The 16,340-nt window shown below is 36.5% G+C and overlaps 1 protein-coding gene across 1 annotated transcript in view; it reads right to left on the bottom strand.

The window, feature by feature from the left end:
- Positions 1–16,340, bottom strand: part of EP300 (EP300 lysine acetyltransferase) — a 73,086-nt gene that overhangs the window by 27,137 nt on the left and 29,609 nt on the right. Inside the window, exons 7-10 of the mRNA XM_019734493.2 lie at positions 10,205–10,298; positions 9,485–9,622; positions 7,064–7,181; positions 6,201–6,375 (exon numbers count right to left, since the gene is read on the bottom strand). Of these exons, the coding sequence (XP_019590052.2) occupies positions 6,201–6,375; positions 7,064–7,181; positions 9,485–9,622; positions 10,205–10,298 (525 nt within the window). The remainder of the gene's footprint in view (positions 1–6,200; positions 6,376–7,063; positions 7,182–9,484; positions 9,623–10,204; positions 10,299–16,340) is intronic.

The following is a 16,340-nucleotide window of genomic DNA, read 5'->3' as shown; positions in this document are numbered from 1 at the left end:
ATGAACTAGGGCAATAGGAAGAGAAGGTAAAATCTTAAATTAATAAAAGCTACGTTAGCATTAATGCGCTACCATTTGACTAAGTCCGATTCTTTGGTTAGTATGCAGAACACCTCCATAGACAAGAACCACAGATTTTGTCCAATGACAAATTTGACTGTGTACCCAGTAATACATTTTTATGAACACAAGCCTGCTGTGAGCACTGACTTTAATTCACATATTACACTGCACTACATATCATGCACCTCTTAGGTGTAACAGAAATTTTAAAATGAGATTAAAATATGAACATATAATTTCTAATGTTTTTTCGGATTATCTGCACATCCTCTAGTGCAGCACTTCCCAACCTTTTTCCCATCATGGTGCAGATAAAACACTAGGATTTCTATAGCACCCTGGGAAGACAGAATGCTTGTCATGAGTCAGCTCTATCCTGGACACCCCCCCACCCAAAGTGCTGTATACTCAAGCCTGACACTGTGCTCTAAAGAGAGACCCACCAATTCAGACAACTCTCTAATTTTGCTGTCACTTCTGTTCATTTAATAAAAAGTTTGCTACACTAAGTAGCAACAAAAATGACCCCACAACTAAGTGGCTTACTGCAATTCAAGTTACTACTAAGTCCATTAGGACTTATCACTAATATGGTTACTAATAAGGCAATACAAATTGAAAACTGAAGAATGCTGGACATTTACTCATATAATTTTTTATCTGCAACTGTGCAATCTATGTTCAGTACATAAAGATTAGAGAACATAGTAAAAAGAAAGAAACCTCTATTAATAGTTTTAATCCTCCATATATATAGTCAATACACTTTATACAAAACAAGGTTTTGACCTAATATATAAGGAACTTTTTCTCCTGTCAATAATATGGATAGGCATTGCAAGCTAAATGCCAGCAGGGGCCGTGGCAGTTAGTATCAATAAGTAAAAACACTAGGCACCTGAAACAACAGGAAATGGGGAAAACTGGTGAAATAGAGAAAGCACAACCCTGCTAAACAGAAATCCACCACTCTAGTTACAGAATAGATGATGTCCTGTGAAGAGGGCCAAATCTGCTAGATCCTTCCATTTTTTAAAGAAAGTCAGAAACCCACATTTAATGTAAAATCTTCTGATTATTAAACATGTGAGACTAATCAAATGAGAAATAAAAACATAATCCCACTGCCTACATCTTGCCTAAGCACTTTTGCTTACAACTATGATGTGTGTCCATGATGGTTTTGACTGACTGCATGGCATCAACCGTCATAAAATCGACTGCTGGCCTATTCAGCAGCTCTTAATTACTCATTTATTGCAAGGAACATCTGATGAACATCTGAAGGAACGTTCTGATGATTATACGTATAGATCAGACAATCAAAAACCTTGTAACATACAACACTAAGTTATCCAGGAATCCTACCTCCCCCTCAAGAAGCCAATGTTAATAGATTAGTGCTTATTTCTTCCATAACTGCTTTCTGGGAATACGCTACAGTTTAAAAAAATGAGATTATAATACATATAATTATGTCATCAACTTTCTCTTAGTTTTTTTATATTTGCAAAAAAAAAAAAAAAAAAAACTGAGTCAGCTCCTTATCCAACCTAATTAATAATAACTAGGTTTACCTTTTTCAGACTGTACCTACATGTTGCTTATACTCGCTTATTAGTATGAACAACTTTCTGGGCCAACACATACATCTATGACGCAGCCACCCTTTTGATTATATAATAAATGTACTATTATACTTTGCCGAAAAATCAAATTTTGTAGAAATATAAAGATGAGAAAGTTCAAGTCTTCCACAATCCTTCCTCTTACCCATAATCATTTTCTCTTCAAATATAAAAATTAGCAATAAATTTACTCTGAACTTAATATATCACATTAAGTAATTAAGTGTGAAAACTATTGTCTACTTTTCTTAGTTTCAGGTGTATGTCAATGATTTAATGTGAAATGATCACAGTAAGTCTAGTTAACATCTGTCACCATACAGAATTACAATTTTTTTTGTGATGAGAATATTTAAGATCTACTCTTGGCAACTTTGCATTGCAAATGTGCAACACAGTATTATTAACTATGGTCAGTGTGCTGTACATTACATCCTCAGGACTGACTTAGTTTTTAACTAGAAATTTGTACCTTTGTCCTTTCACCCATTTTGCCACCCCCAATCCCCTCTAACACCCACCAATCTTCTCTGTATCTATGAGCTCTTTCTCTTTTTTTTAAAAGATCCCACACTTTTTTTTTTTTTTTTTTTTTTTTTTTTAAAGATTTTGTTGGGGAAGGGAACAGGACTTTATTGGGGAACAGTGTGTACTTCCAGGATGTTTTTCCAAGTCAAGTTGCTGTCCTTTCAATCTTAGTTGTGGAGGGTGCAGCTCAGCTCCAGGTCCAGTTGCCATTGCTAGTTGCAGGGGGCAGAGCCCACCATCCCTTGCAGGACTCGAGGAATTGAACTGGCAACCTTGTGGTTGAGAGCCCACTGGCCCATGTGGGAATCGAACCGGCAGCCTTTGGAGTTAGGAACACGGAGCTCTAACCGCCTGAGCCACCGGGCCGGCCCAGATCCCACACTTTTTAAAGTGAGATCACACGTTGTCATTCTCTGCCTGACTTATTTCACTTAGCATAATGCGTTCTCAAGGTCAATTCATATTGTTGGAAATGGCAAAATATTCCTTTTTATAGCCAAATAATATTTCACTATGTGTATATACACACATCCCATTTTCTTTATCCATTTATCCACCAATGAACATATTCTGGCTATCGTCAATAAAGCTGCAATAAACATGGGGGTGCATATATGTTTGTCTATCTTATTAAACTCATTTCTCCCTTATGACACACTTCAGGCTTTATGCCTAATCAAAGCTATCATTCCTTTCTTTGTGATTTGGTTTGATTTCCTGGATGTTTCCTCATTTATTAATACCTGTATATTAAAGGAGAGTGATGAGCTAGGTTTGGTTAGCTGATTCAGCCTTTACTTTCAAGAAAAAATTTTAAAATTACTTTATAACTTTATTATAATTTTGTTTAGTTAACATACTTAATGGCTTAGAGAAGACTGTGAAGACAGAATGCCTGGGTTTGGTTCTGTCACTCCCTAACCCTGACCATGCAAAGTTAGCTAGCCTCTCTATGCCTCTGTTCCTCATCTATAAAATGGGGATAACAGCATCTACATTAGGATATTGGATCTCTCAAATCTGCCTTCTATAGCTATCATCTCTCTACCAATTTGATTTTTGTTATTTTTCATCTTTTAAAACAAAGTTGTTCTAAATCCTACCTTCTGTTTTGTTATTCATAATGTTTTTTTGTTTTTCCAAAGATTTTATTGGGGAAGGGGAACAGGACTTTATTGGGGAACAGTGTGTACTTCCAGGACTTTTTTTCCAAGTCAAGTTGTTGTCCTTTCAGTCTTAGTTGTGGAGGGCGCAGCTTAGCTCCAGGTGCAGTTGCCGTTTTCTAGTTGCAGGGGGCACAGCCCACCATCCCTTGCGGGAGTCAAGGAATCGAACTGCCAACCTTGTGGTTGAGAGTATGCGCTCCAACCGACTGAGCCATCCGGGAGGCAGCTCAGCTCAAGGTGCCGTGTTCAATCTTAGTTGCAGGGGGCGGAGCCCACCATCCCTTGCGGGAGTCAAGGAATTGAACTGGCAACCTTGGGTTGCGAGCCCACTGGCCCATGTGGGAACTGAACTGGGAACCTTTGGAGTTAGGAGCATGGAGCTCTAACCGCCTGAGCTACCGGGCCGGGCCCCATAAGGTTTCAAACTCAGTTAACCTCCCAGTCCCTTTTCTGTACCCCGCTGTCTTTTTATTTTCATTTCTTCTGTGTAATCTTTTCTTCTGAAAATTTCATTTATTTTCTTTAGTAATTCTTCAAATGTTTTTTCTATTATGCTGATTGTGATTTTCCCTTGCAGTTTTAACTTATCTATTCAAGGATCCCAGGTTGGATCCTTTCTAATTGTTATTTATCTCTATATAGGCAGCAGCCGCTCAGCATATGCAGTTTGCTCAAAAAAAGGGTAGGTGGAATCACTTTAAGCTGTCACTCTCAGCCATATGATGACCTTCACTTTTAAATGTAGATGGCTCCTGATGGTTGGTGAAATCTTGTTCAGTCTTTGTATAGCTATATGGTTACTTTAGCAATGTAAGACTGGAGAACTTCTAGGATGTTTCTGATGTTTCAATAGTATAAATTATGCTACTGTGACAATTTCTGTGCAATTATACCATTATTGCTTGAAATTAAATTTCTAGAAATGGAACAATGGAATTTAAGGGAATGAACAAATACTTAAAATTCTTACCAACAGTGTATTTCAGTCATGTTGTCACTAATGCACATTTTAACCTTTAGAGACTCTAAAAGGTCTGTACCGATTTTATTCTTTCAGTTCCTTTTTCAATTTTTCTTCCCAAATGTTTCACCTTTCTCTCCCCCTCAATTATATATTAAGGAAATTAGTACCATTAATATTCAAAATATTTTCCTTGGTTTGTACATTAATTATGGTTATGGTATCTTCTGTTGTCATTATTTTTCTTTAAAGATTCAAGGTAGTATCTAGTTTAGACACCTTTCTCATTTTATATTTTCTTCAATATTCTATATACTACTTTCAGCTTTATGTTTAAAGTTTAAAACTTTTGATTCTTCTACTATTAATTTCTGTATGGAGTAAAAAATAGGGATTTCATTCTACAAAATGTCAGATTTAGTATAAGCTGAAGACGAACATATACTTATGGCTATACAGTTCTATTAATATTTGTTCCTGTTTACATTGTAACATACTGTTTTTACTCTAACATATGACTACAAAATTTAATATGTGATAGATTTTAAACTTGGCTCAAATTTCTAAAGAATTCAAGTAAATGCTACCAAATCCAAGTATCTCACATTTGTCCACTTGTCTCTATACCTTCATTACCGTCCTATTAAAGCATCAGCCCTGAAGCAGTCTCAACTCTAGTCTTGACTTTCTTGTTTCTGAACATTTGTTCTCCGACCTGCTCAAAAAATACCAGCATTTTCCCTTGCCAGTGGGCCTCTATGTACTATTCCCTCTGCCAGAAATGCGGTTGCTGTTCTCAATTCTATTCATATCATGGCCCGGTGAGAAAACACATCTAGCACACAGCAGTTAACAAGTGAGGCTGCTAAGGGCCAGTGACAACCAACAAGTCTCCACTTTATTATATCAAGGCCAAGGGGGATGATTTTCTCAGCCCACCTATAATCCACTAATGGCATAAAAGTTGGTACCTGCTGGCTCAGTTGGCACTACCTATAGGTAGTCAGGTTTCCCTGACTCAAGAAATATAGAAGGGTGGTAGATGAGGGTAAATGGATCCAATATATGGTGATGGAAAGAGAACTGACTCCATGGTGAACATACAATGTGATATATAGATGATGTATTACAGAATTGTACACCTGAAATCTATGTAACTTTACTAACAATTGTCACCCCAATAAACTTAAAAACAAAAAAACAAAAAACTGAAAAGAAATACAGGTTTTTTTTTCTCCCCCCATCATAGCCTCTTCCCACATCATTTAATAGCCTATGTTCTTTGTCACTATTGTGTACCTAACTCCACATTTTACTGCTTGGACCTACTAATGAGTCAATGAATGAATAAGGAAATATATAATCTTGGCTATCTGGTTAATTCATTAGGCCAAGAAGGCTGCTATAACCAGAACACTGAAACTGTCACGATGAATTTTAATTGAGGCTTCTAAAAAATAGTTCTTAGTCTTTGAACATATTGTGTCAAAATTAGTAACACGATATTGTGTGGTTACGATGTATGAAAGCTGGTGGGGTCTTTGAACCTGCTCTGTTGGCTGCCTACCACATGCAAGTCAATGAAAACCTGTGGACTATCATTTTCTAGGTGCCACGATGAGAGATTATCTTGGGCTCTAAAATTAATGGCAGATTATCAAAATATATTAAGTGCCATGCCCAGAAATCTTCAGCTGTTTTTACTAGAGGATGAATTATTTTCTTTGCAAAGGCGAAAAATGCTAATTTGAAAACTCCAGAATAGTTGCAAAAGTTAATGCAAATTAATGGCTTTGGTGCAAAACCATTTTATTACCCATTTCCCTCAAAGTAACTGTAACAAAAAGCACTTACTAGAAGTCATTCCTGGTTGTGGCTGCCCCATGTTAGGCCCTGGATTCATGGAAACTGGCACCATGCCTGCAGCATTTGGTAGCATGTTTTGCTTTTGTAGTCTAGTCCTTCGTTTTTCTTCTAATTCTTTCTGGATTTTATAGATCTTCTCAGCTAGCAGATGGTAGTATTCCGCCTTTTTGAATTTTGGAAACAAAATAAGAGATCAGAAAAAAAGAACTACCATCAGGTAACAGAAAAAATGAACTAAGAACAGATATGAATTTCATTTAAAGAGGTAAGCAGAAATAAAAAAGGGAGAAGAATCTAATCTTCTTTCTTAGATCATTCCAAATATGAGCTCGTTTTGGAATGATCATGTGAAAAGCAGCTTTATTATGAACTTACGTAGTAAAGCATGACCTCTCAAAGTAGGTTTACAAAACATGTGCTGGCAATTTACAGCCCATGGAAAGACTATGCTACATTTGGAAGAAGTGCCAATTTAGAGAAGAAAGTTCAACTAATGTAGAGAAACTGCAATACTACTTGAGATGAAAATACTAAGCAGCTGATTCACCATATTCTAGTGAAAATAGCACAGCACTGGAAACAGCTCAACCACTTTCTCAGATGACAGAAGGACAACCCAGATAAAGTGCCACATGAGTGCACTGTAGCATTAGAGGAAAAATGGAAGATTCTTGATGACATCCACTGGAAGACAATTACTTTGTTATCTTCACTGTGCACAATGAGAATAAGACAGGAGAGCTCAAGGGTATCTTCTGAAATACACGTTGCAAACAAGAATAAACTAAGCAACTAGAATAGGTCCACTCTGGACTTTATATAGAACTTCGTATAGAAAAACAGGTGCTCACTCGATTATTTGCAGATTCATACATGTCCCCTTCCACTTTCCGGGCATATGCAACCAGGTTTTCCATCCGTCGGTCTTTCAAAGCAGCAGGATCCGGAGTAGGAAATATGGCTTGAACTCTGAGAATAGAAAATCCTATCACTGTTATATCACATTAGCTTTTTGGTCTCATCATAGAAATGTACAGTAGTTTAAACTTTTTTCTGATTAGTATTCTCTCATTTTTTTTACAATGTACACATTAAGTAAAATTAAAAAGTGAAGGGTGGGATGTGCTCAAATATAAAATACTGACCAAAATGAAATTGTCTTTTTGTGGCAAACAAAGGGTTTTTCTGATCAGAATATAAAAAATGACTCCATAAATATACTCTTTGGCCCCTGTCACTCTCATGTGGCGCAAAAAAATTATACTGTGCAATTTGCATAACAGAAGTTAGAAAACCTGACCTTTGTTACAGTATCAAGTAGCAATGGCCTTCAGATCAAAAACTTGAAGTGAAGGGGGCACAATGATTCTGCTAAATTCAGTATCTTTTTCTCTCTAGCCATTCCCAACAAAAGGCTTGGCAGCAGCGTTCCAAAAGATTGACAAATGTGATTTCCAGCCACTAATTTTATCATTTCAACATCTCATGTTCAGTTGTATATAGTACTTGAAGGAACCAGATGGGGAATAAATAAATGGAAGCTTAGAAGAATACTTGTGTTGGTTAAAAAAAAACAACCCACAATCATACAATAAGCTTTTAACATCAAGTTAGATGATCCACCTCAAATAGTTACCTCTGTTCATTAAATATAAGTTCCTAAACAATTTAATTATCACAAAATACATTTGTTTTGGCTATTCCTTATTAATTCATTTTATTAAAATCTCAGAATTTGGGCTGGTCCGGTGGCTCAGGTGGTTGGAGCACCAGGCTCGTAATGCCGAGGTCGCTAGTTTGATTCCCACATGGACCAGTGAGCTGCGCCCTCTACATCTAAGATTGTGAACAATGGCTCTCCTTGGAGCTGGGCTGCCGTGAGCTGCTATATGCTGCTGTGGGCTACCATGTGCTGCCAGGAGTGGCCAGTGGCCAGCATGAGGGGCCGGCAGCCAGCGTGAGCAGCCATGGGCTGCTGTGTGCCGCCATGGGTGGCCAGTGGCCAGAATGAGTGGCCGGCAGCCAGCGAGAGCTGCCATGAGCTGCCGACCAATGACCAGTGACTGACTGCCTTAGCTGGGTGGAGCGCAAGGCTCATAACACCAGCATGGGCCAGGGAGCTGTGTCCTACACAACTAGACTGAGAAACAACTGGCTTGAACTGGAGTTGGGGGCTGGGGTGGGGGTGGGGGGCAAAGGGGAAAACAACAACAAAACAAACCTCAGAATTTCCTCCTTGTTGTCAAGTTCCACTTCTAGTGCTATTGTTTTAGAATTCCTAAATGAAACCCAGGTATAATTGGCTAACGTAACAAAAATAAATTAAGAAGACAAAAGATATACCACATGGTTCTAAACCAATAAAAAATACAGATAGAACAAATGAGACCCCTCTATAAAGTGGAGAAGAAATGAAAAAAGACTGCTTTCTCCAAGAAAAAACGCTACATGTTGTCTCAAGTGTAGCTCTGTAATCAATGGGGTCTGAGCTCTATATGATACCGTGTTTCCCCGAAAATAAGACCTAGACGGACAATCAGCTCTAATGCATCTTTTGGAGCAAAAATTAATATAAGACCCGGTCTTACTTTACTATAAGACCAGGTATTATCTAACATAATATTAAGACCGGGTCTTATATTAATTTTTGCTCCGAAAGACGCATTAGAGCTGATTGTCCGTCTAGGTCTTATTTTCGGGGAAACACTGTATTGGGCGCTCCATTTCCCCACTCTATTTGCCTTTTCCACTCCTTATTCTGACAAGAACTCTTTAAATAACATAGTGTTGGTGAAGCAAAGTGCCTGGGTATATATCAACTTCTCAACAAACAGTGCAAACTATTTCACAAACTATTGATATGTGCACATCGGAGGACCAGAAAATAGGCCCCAAGATTCAACTTGTCAACATAATAAAACAGCACTGACACTGCCATATTGTAATGAGCTGAGATGTAGTTCTTTTTTAAAATATGAGTTTTGTAAAGGCAGTGGTACTAAGATGAATAATTTTTAACTAGTATATTATTACTGTCACTAGGCAGAACAGTTGTCACATACTGTTAAAGTTGAAAGATTCCTAACAAATTATGGTGAAAAAGTTGAGAAGCAGAGAATAGGAAGCAAGAAAGTATCAGGAGCAGAAGCATCATCAGCAACTGCCAAGCTACAGAAACACCAATACAATTCCTCTTGTGGGGAAGTGCCTGGCAGGTTGGAAGTGTGTTGACATGGAAACTCTTTATGAATAAGACATGCCTACAATCTTACAGTTTGTGAACAAGATGATTTCGGAGATCCTGAGTAATGTCTTCATGCCATTGTTTCCGAATTCCAGTGCTGGATGGTTGCGCTGCTGTTGGCATAGGACCCAGGGAGGCCACACTGGCATTTTCACTCATCATTGGGCTTTAAAAAAGGAGTTGTGAAATAGTCTTAGTGAAGAGGGCAGGAGCAAGAAGATCCCATTTAAGTATCATTTAAGGAAGTGATGACTGACAGTGATGACTGCAATGGGTCCAACAAACTATGACAAGTCTATTTCCATAAAAAAGTCTGGGGGGAAATAGTGCATATGTTTGTGCTTGTGAGGAAAAGCGTTACCCCACAACAATTCATTTTGTGGAGGGGAGAATAAAGACTTGGGTTTAGAAGCTAAGTCTTGTGTTATAAGACTATGTTGTCATTTTGACAAAGCTTATCCCAGGGAATCTGTTGGGCAATGAACTAATTTGTAACACTGGGATAGAGCAAACTCATTTTTTAAGTAGCTGCATGCTTGCAACTTCCTACTGTATAAGGGGAAAGTGTAAATTACCCTAGATAATTGATATGATTTCAAATAAGTTATAGAAAGCCTATAGTATGGACTCAAAGATCATATTTGTCTTCATTCAAAGATATCTTCAAATCAAAGAAACTAAAAAACTCTAAGAAAACTTAACAAGTGTTTGAAACACAACATAGGACACAAACCAAGATAAAACTTACTTTTGAGAATTTATGGCTGAATGCAACATCGAGTCAGAAAGAAGATTCGACGTTTGAACCCCTACACCACCATTTACTCCCATAGGACTAGCATCTAGGTCAAAACAAAAAACAAGATAGAATTATTTTAAACAGTAACAAAAAACAAACAAGAAAAGCAAAGAAAGAAAAAGTACTAGAAAATATCAGAGAACTTTTTATCCTTTCAAGACCCAAAACTCAGAAGCCACCATAAGGACAACATTTAGAAATTTGAGAAATAAATAATCAACATAAAAGTAAGTCAAAAGACAAATGACAAATCAGGGGAAAAAAATACTGGCAGCATATATAATAATTATTAGCATTACAACCAGCAACACACATGTAAAGGCTAATCCATGAAGTACCCTTAAAAACCAGGTACTAGAAAAGGATGAACAATCCAATAGAGAAGGAACAGGTAATTTACACAAAAGAGATACAACAGGTTAAAAAAAAAAATGCAAATATGCTCAACTGCACTTCCAGTGATATATTTTTAAAGCGATATGTTTTTCATGTATGAAATTGTGAAAACTTTTAAAAGTTTGAGAATACCAAGTGTTGAGAAGAGTGTAGCGGAAAAAGCATTTTCAATGAAAATTCATAGATGTGTAAATTCACAGGCCCTTGGGAAGGCTATCTGGCAATTGCTAACAAATAAAAAAAAATTCATACACATATTCTTTGACTTAAGAATTCCACTTCTGGTATTTTGTCTTACAGTTAGGCTTATATATGAATGAACAGGTGTTAAGCACAATGATGTTAAAAGGAGCAAAAACTTAGAACCAAAACTGTTTAGAAAACTGAACTATACATGCACATGCTTTTACAAGCACATACAATTTATGTAAGGACATAAGGAGCCTAAGTATGATGAGCCCTAGGGAGGGGAATGAAAGGTAGTGGTTTGAGTTAAAGTTGAACATTTTTAATTGAATACACCTTCGAACTGGTTTGAATAGCTCTCTCTATGTGCACACATTACTTCTTCAATTAGCAATTTTAATGAGTATTGTTTTTAAAATAAAAGGCCAGCAGCAATATTCACACTATACCAGATTCTCATGTGGTTACGCAAAACTTATTTGATATGCAACTCTATTACTGTATCCTTCTATTTTTGTTAAAAACAAGGGAAAAAAAACTTCCCACTAAAGTGCAAATAATTAGCTAGATTTCTAAGTATGTTTAATAAAGAGAACTGCTTTGCCTCCTTTTGTTGTGCTTCCTAAATGCTAAGGCAGAGCTTTGCTTCCGTCAGAGCATTGGGCCAGCTCTGAAATGTAGTTGTTGTAAGTGGTCTTTTTGAACAAAGTTGTGTTTTCTACAATTCTGTATTTGTCACTGAAAATACTCCATGTGTAAATACTCCTTTTTAGAAAAGTTATGCACCTTTAACAGATTTGTTTTATTGGTGGCAACACTGAGGTAAAAGAAAAAGTGATCAAATTATCTATTAATTTGCTTATCTTACTGCCTAATGGCACATGAAAACACAGAAAAAACATTGTCTCCAAAGTCTCCAGGTCCACTTAATTTTCAGCACTCATTTCAAGTAATGGCTAAATCGTAACTTGAGAAGGAATACCCTTACAGAGGCTAGTATTTAAGACTGAAGAGCTGAGTATTCACTTGAGAATATAAAAATATAGGAAGTCAGACATTACTGGTACTGTCAGAGAATAAGTCAGAAGGAAAAAATGAACAAAAAGAGAATTCATGGCACCTAAAAATCAGTGAAAATATATTTTGCTTCCTAAGCCCTAGAAGGAATCTCATAGTAAAAAAAATCTTTATAGAAGAAGTGAATTCAATAGGATCTAGGAGATTAAGAATGTGGTCATGGAGGGCTTCATTACAAGGAAAAAGCTTTAATTCTGGGTTCCAGAGGGATTTCCCTCTTCCCCTCCCTGCTACAGAATCTCGATAACCTAATATGTAATAGAGATTCTATAGTTCTTAATCACTTACCTGCCCATCCAGACTAGAGATGTTTCAAAGTAAAGACCCTGTCCCTTTAGAATGATTTTTTTTTTTTTAGCACAAAGCACATCTGAATGAATGCCGCTTATCAATTAGTCAAATGCCCTTGTCAATCACAGGTACCTAAAATTCGTAACTCTGAGAATGTTCCAGCATCACAGCCAGTTCTGCAACAGTGGGAGATACATTTGTAATGCCAAGTTGTTACTGTGGACATACTTTTCCCATGGAAGCATCGGTATAAATGTTTGCTTAGGTGCTTCATCCTACCCAGTGGTGCATACCTCTGGTAAAAAATGGTTACGACATAAACCCATACACATAAATGCTACTTTTCTAAAAACCCAATAGCCAGGGAGCATAAAATAGAAATCATATTTACCAAGTAAGTTAACCAGAAAACTTTTAGAAGTGTGTACAAAACTCAAGATGCTTTTGCTAGTAATATTTCCAAAATTTACATAAAACAGCTGAAAAGATAGCTAACCAATAATATGAAGGTCAGCAATAAAAGAAGCAAATGAGGATACTATAAAGGCCAGTTAAAGGCAAACAGAGTCCAAAAAAATTTTTATGCTGAAATTATGCCATCACCCATGACATATTCGTCCCCAAAAGATTTAACCTGAATCTAATTACAGTTGACCCTTGAACATGGTGGGGCGATAGGGGTACAGTAAAAAATCTGAATAACTTTTGACTCCCCCAAAACTCAAGTCATTCTCTCAATATCCCTAGGGGATTGGTTCCAGTACCCCGTGCAGACACCAAAATCAGTGGATGCTTGTCATAGAACAACGAAATGCATAGCTGGCTCTCTAAATCCAGAGATTCCCAACTGCAAACCAAAAGTACTATTTTTTTGATCTGCAGCTGGTTGAATCCATGGATGCGAAACTTGGGGATTTGGAGTGCTTATTGGATATTTACCAAAAAATATGTGCGTATCAGGGGACCTGAGCAGTTTAAACCAGTGTTGTTCAAGGTTCAACTGTATAAGGAAACAATCAGAAAAATCCAAATTATAGGACATTCTACAGGGCTCATCAAAAGTCAATATGTGATGAACAAAGAATAGTGAGGTGGCTTCTAGATTAAAAGAGATACAAGACACTTAACAAAATGAATGTAAAAGCCTTGAATGACTTTGGGGGACAACTGGAAAAAATAAAATAGACTGTACATTAGATGAGGTTATTGAACAAATGTTAAATTTTGCAGGTGTGAAAAACATATCTGGTTATGTGGAAGAATGTCACTATTATCAGGAAATTTATGCTGACATAGTTAGCAGTCAAGTCCACACAGAAACAAAGCAAATGTGGCAAAAATGTTGAAAATTAGTAAATCTAGGTAAAGGGAATGTATATGGTTTTTACTAAACTATTACAACTTTTAGGTAGGTATGAAAACTCCAAATTAAAATTCAGGACAGAAAAAAAGTATTCATACAAGGAGAAACGAATCACCAAAATACTACTTTTTACCTAAAACCTGCAATGATTATGAAGGAAGAACCCAGAATGTTTTAAATTGTTCTCCGAGAGGATATACAGATGTTTTTATGGCTCTAATTTCTTGACAAAGTTTCTCCCTAGATTTCTAATTACATATCCAACCTAGGCTCTTGGTAGAGCTCCCAAGAATACTTCAGGTTTTAAAATAATTTTGGTGAGACCTGACAGCACTAACCATTGTAAAAACATAAAAGATAAATATTTTAGGTTACTGAATAAATAGAAATGTATTTAAGTAAACTGCTTTTGTTCACAAATGGTAGAAAAATCTTACACTGTTGGGGACACAACATAATCCTGTTTATGGATTTAGGCTACCAGAATCGGGTCTGAACCTTAAGTATCCTAAAACAGTATCCTAAAACAAAGACCATCGGTAGAAAAAAACAAGCGAAAAGAGCTTGGTTTAGTATTTTAAAATATGAGACATTAAAAGAGTAAGAAAATGTCGTTATCTACACTGGTTTGAGCATATATAATAACTGTGTGTTTCTTTATTCTTTCTGATAATATGGCACTAGAGTAAGGCAAAGTTGCCACGCCAGAGTCACATTTCAGATCATCACCAAAATTATTCCATTCCTAATAATATCAATTACAAGAGTCTAACAATGATGCCGTGTTTCCCCGAAAATAAGACCTAGCCGGACAATTAGCTCTAAAGCATCTTTTGGAGCAAAAATTAATATAAGACCCGGTATTACATTATATTAAATTATATAAGACCCGGTCTTATATTATAGTAAAATAACGCTGGGTCTTATATTAATTTTTGCTCCAAAAGACGCATTACAGCTGATTGTCCGGCTGGGTCTTATTTTCGGGGAAACACAGTAGAAGGATCACTTTACATACGTGAAAAAACCATTTATAGTAAAAAACCCTGGTCCAAACATCACCTAAAAGTATGTTTTGGTTAAAACGGATAAACTTAAGATTTTGGAGTGAAGTGAAAAGGCAGTCAGCTGTTCATAATATGCAATAAATACTTTTTTAAAACCCCCTTAACGACTGTTCAGAAAACATGACCCAGTCATGGTGATTCCATTTTGATATTTTCTTTATTATCTAGGCTTTAGGAAACTCAAAAAAAAAGAAGAAGAAAATACAGAGGACACTCTTCAACATAAACACAAAGGACTAATTATTTTTGAAAGGGCTTTGCTTTAAAAGGAAAAACACTTCCTAAGTTGGCCTTTGCCTATTTGGGTTGTGCCCCTCGAATAGAAACCATGAGGATGTGTAGGCGGAAAAGCAGAGCATGTTTTCATACTAGTTTTCAAGATGGGATCCAAACAACAAAGGAAATAAATGAGGTATTCTAGAAGTGTTGGCTTACAATGATGATTATTACTAAAAATTCACCATTAACTAACTGAATAAGACATAGATGGGAACTTAAATCTAATCCTAAAATAAAGAAAAAGACACTGAGAAAGGGAAAAAAATAAATCCCAAGAAGAAACTTTCAAATAATTTTGTGGGTACATACAAATGTACATACACAGATGATACAAGAGGAGACAAAAAGAGCTAAACTAGGAATTATACAAAGAAATTTGAAAAATTAATGGTAAATAACCAATTACGAAAATGAAAGTCTAGGCTGGGGCAGAGAACTGCACTTGGTCAAAAACCTGAAACTTGAGGAAGATGTACTCTCATAACATGGAGAGGGAGAGGGAAAAGGCCATCTTAAGTTAGAGAGAGAGAGAGAGAGAGAGAGAGAGAGAGAGAGAGACAGAGAGAGAGACAGAGAGAGAGACAGAGAGAGAGAGAGAGAGAGAGAGAGAGAGAGAGAGAGAGGAAATCCTCAGGTCCCTTTCTATTTCTAACCCTTTTAAATATACTTTTAATAATACACAAGAGCTTGAAAAAAAGCCTGAAAAACCAGGACTGCTCTCCATCCCAGTTTCTTAAATTCCTCACACAATAATTATTTAACAAGTGAGCACTGCTTGTCATGAAATAGGGCACACTTCCTTAAGTTAAAAACTACAAAAAACAACAAGATTACATTTTTTGCAAGAGTAGTGTGCCCCATTTTGTTTCCTCATTTAGAATTAAACAATATGGGCAGAAAGTACAGCCTATGGCAAATACTAATAGAAGGATGATGGGATTGCATAGGAAAAAGCATGGTGGATTGTTCAGAATCAGACTGTTTTATAGTTATAGAATAACTTCATAACCAAGAACAATTTTAGAATAAGAGTCAAAGCATTAAAAGTCAAAAAGGAAAAAAAAAAGGTTATTAAAAGTCATGGATTTACCAGTGCTGGATATCTATTTTATACAATGAAGTACTATATAACCATTAAAAAGGATATATTGGGTATGGAAAGTGCAAGAGTCCACATGTGTTAAAGAAATAGTTTGTTACAGAGTAACACATGAGATCCCATTTCTAGAAATATAAACTCACATATACATAAAAGGATTTAGAAGGATATAAACCAGTAGTGGCTGCCTCTGGTATGTGGATTACAAGGGGCCTTTACAGTGCAATCTTTAAAAAATTACTTCAAAAAGTAATCATGTAACAAAAATTGTGTGTGGGGGGGAACAGAGATAGATACACACACAGAAACTAAATCTAAGGAATTAAT

Source organism: Rhinolophus sinicus, linkage group LG02, assembly GCF_036562045.2.
Source record: "Rhinolophus sinicus isolate RSC01 linkage group LG02, ASM3656204v1, whole genome shotgun sequence".
NCBI classification, from domain to species: domain Eukaryota; kingdom Metazoa; phylum Chordata; class Mammalia; order Chiroptera; family Rhinolophidae; genus Rhinolophus; species Rhinolophus sinicus.
Note: the sequence above shows the minus strand (reverse complement) of the source record. Positions and strands in the feature narration are given on the sequence as shown.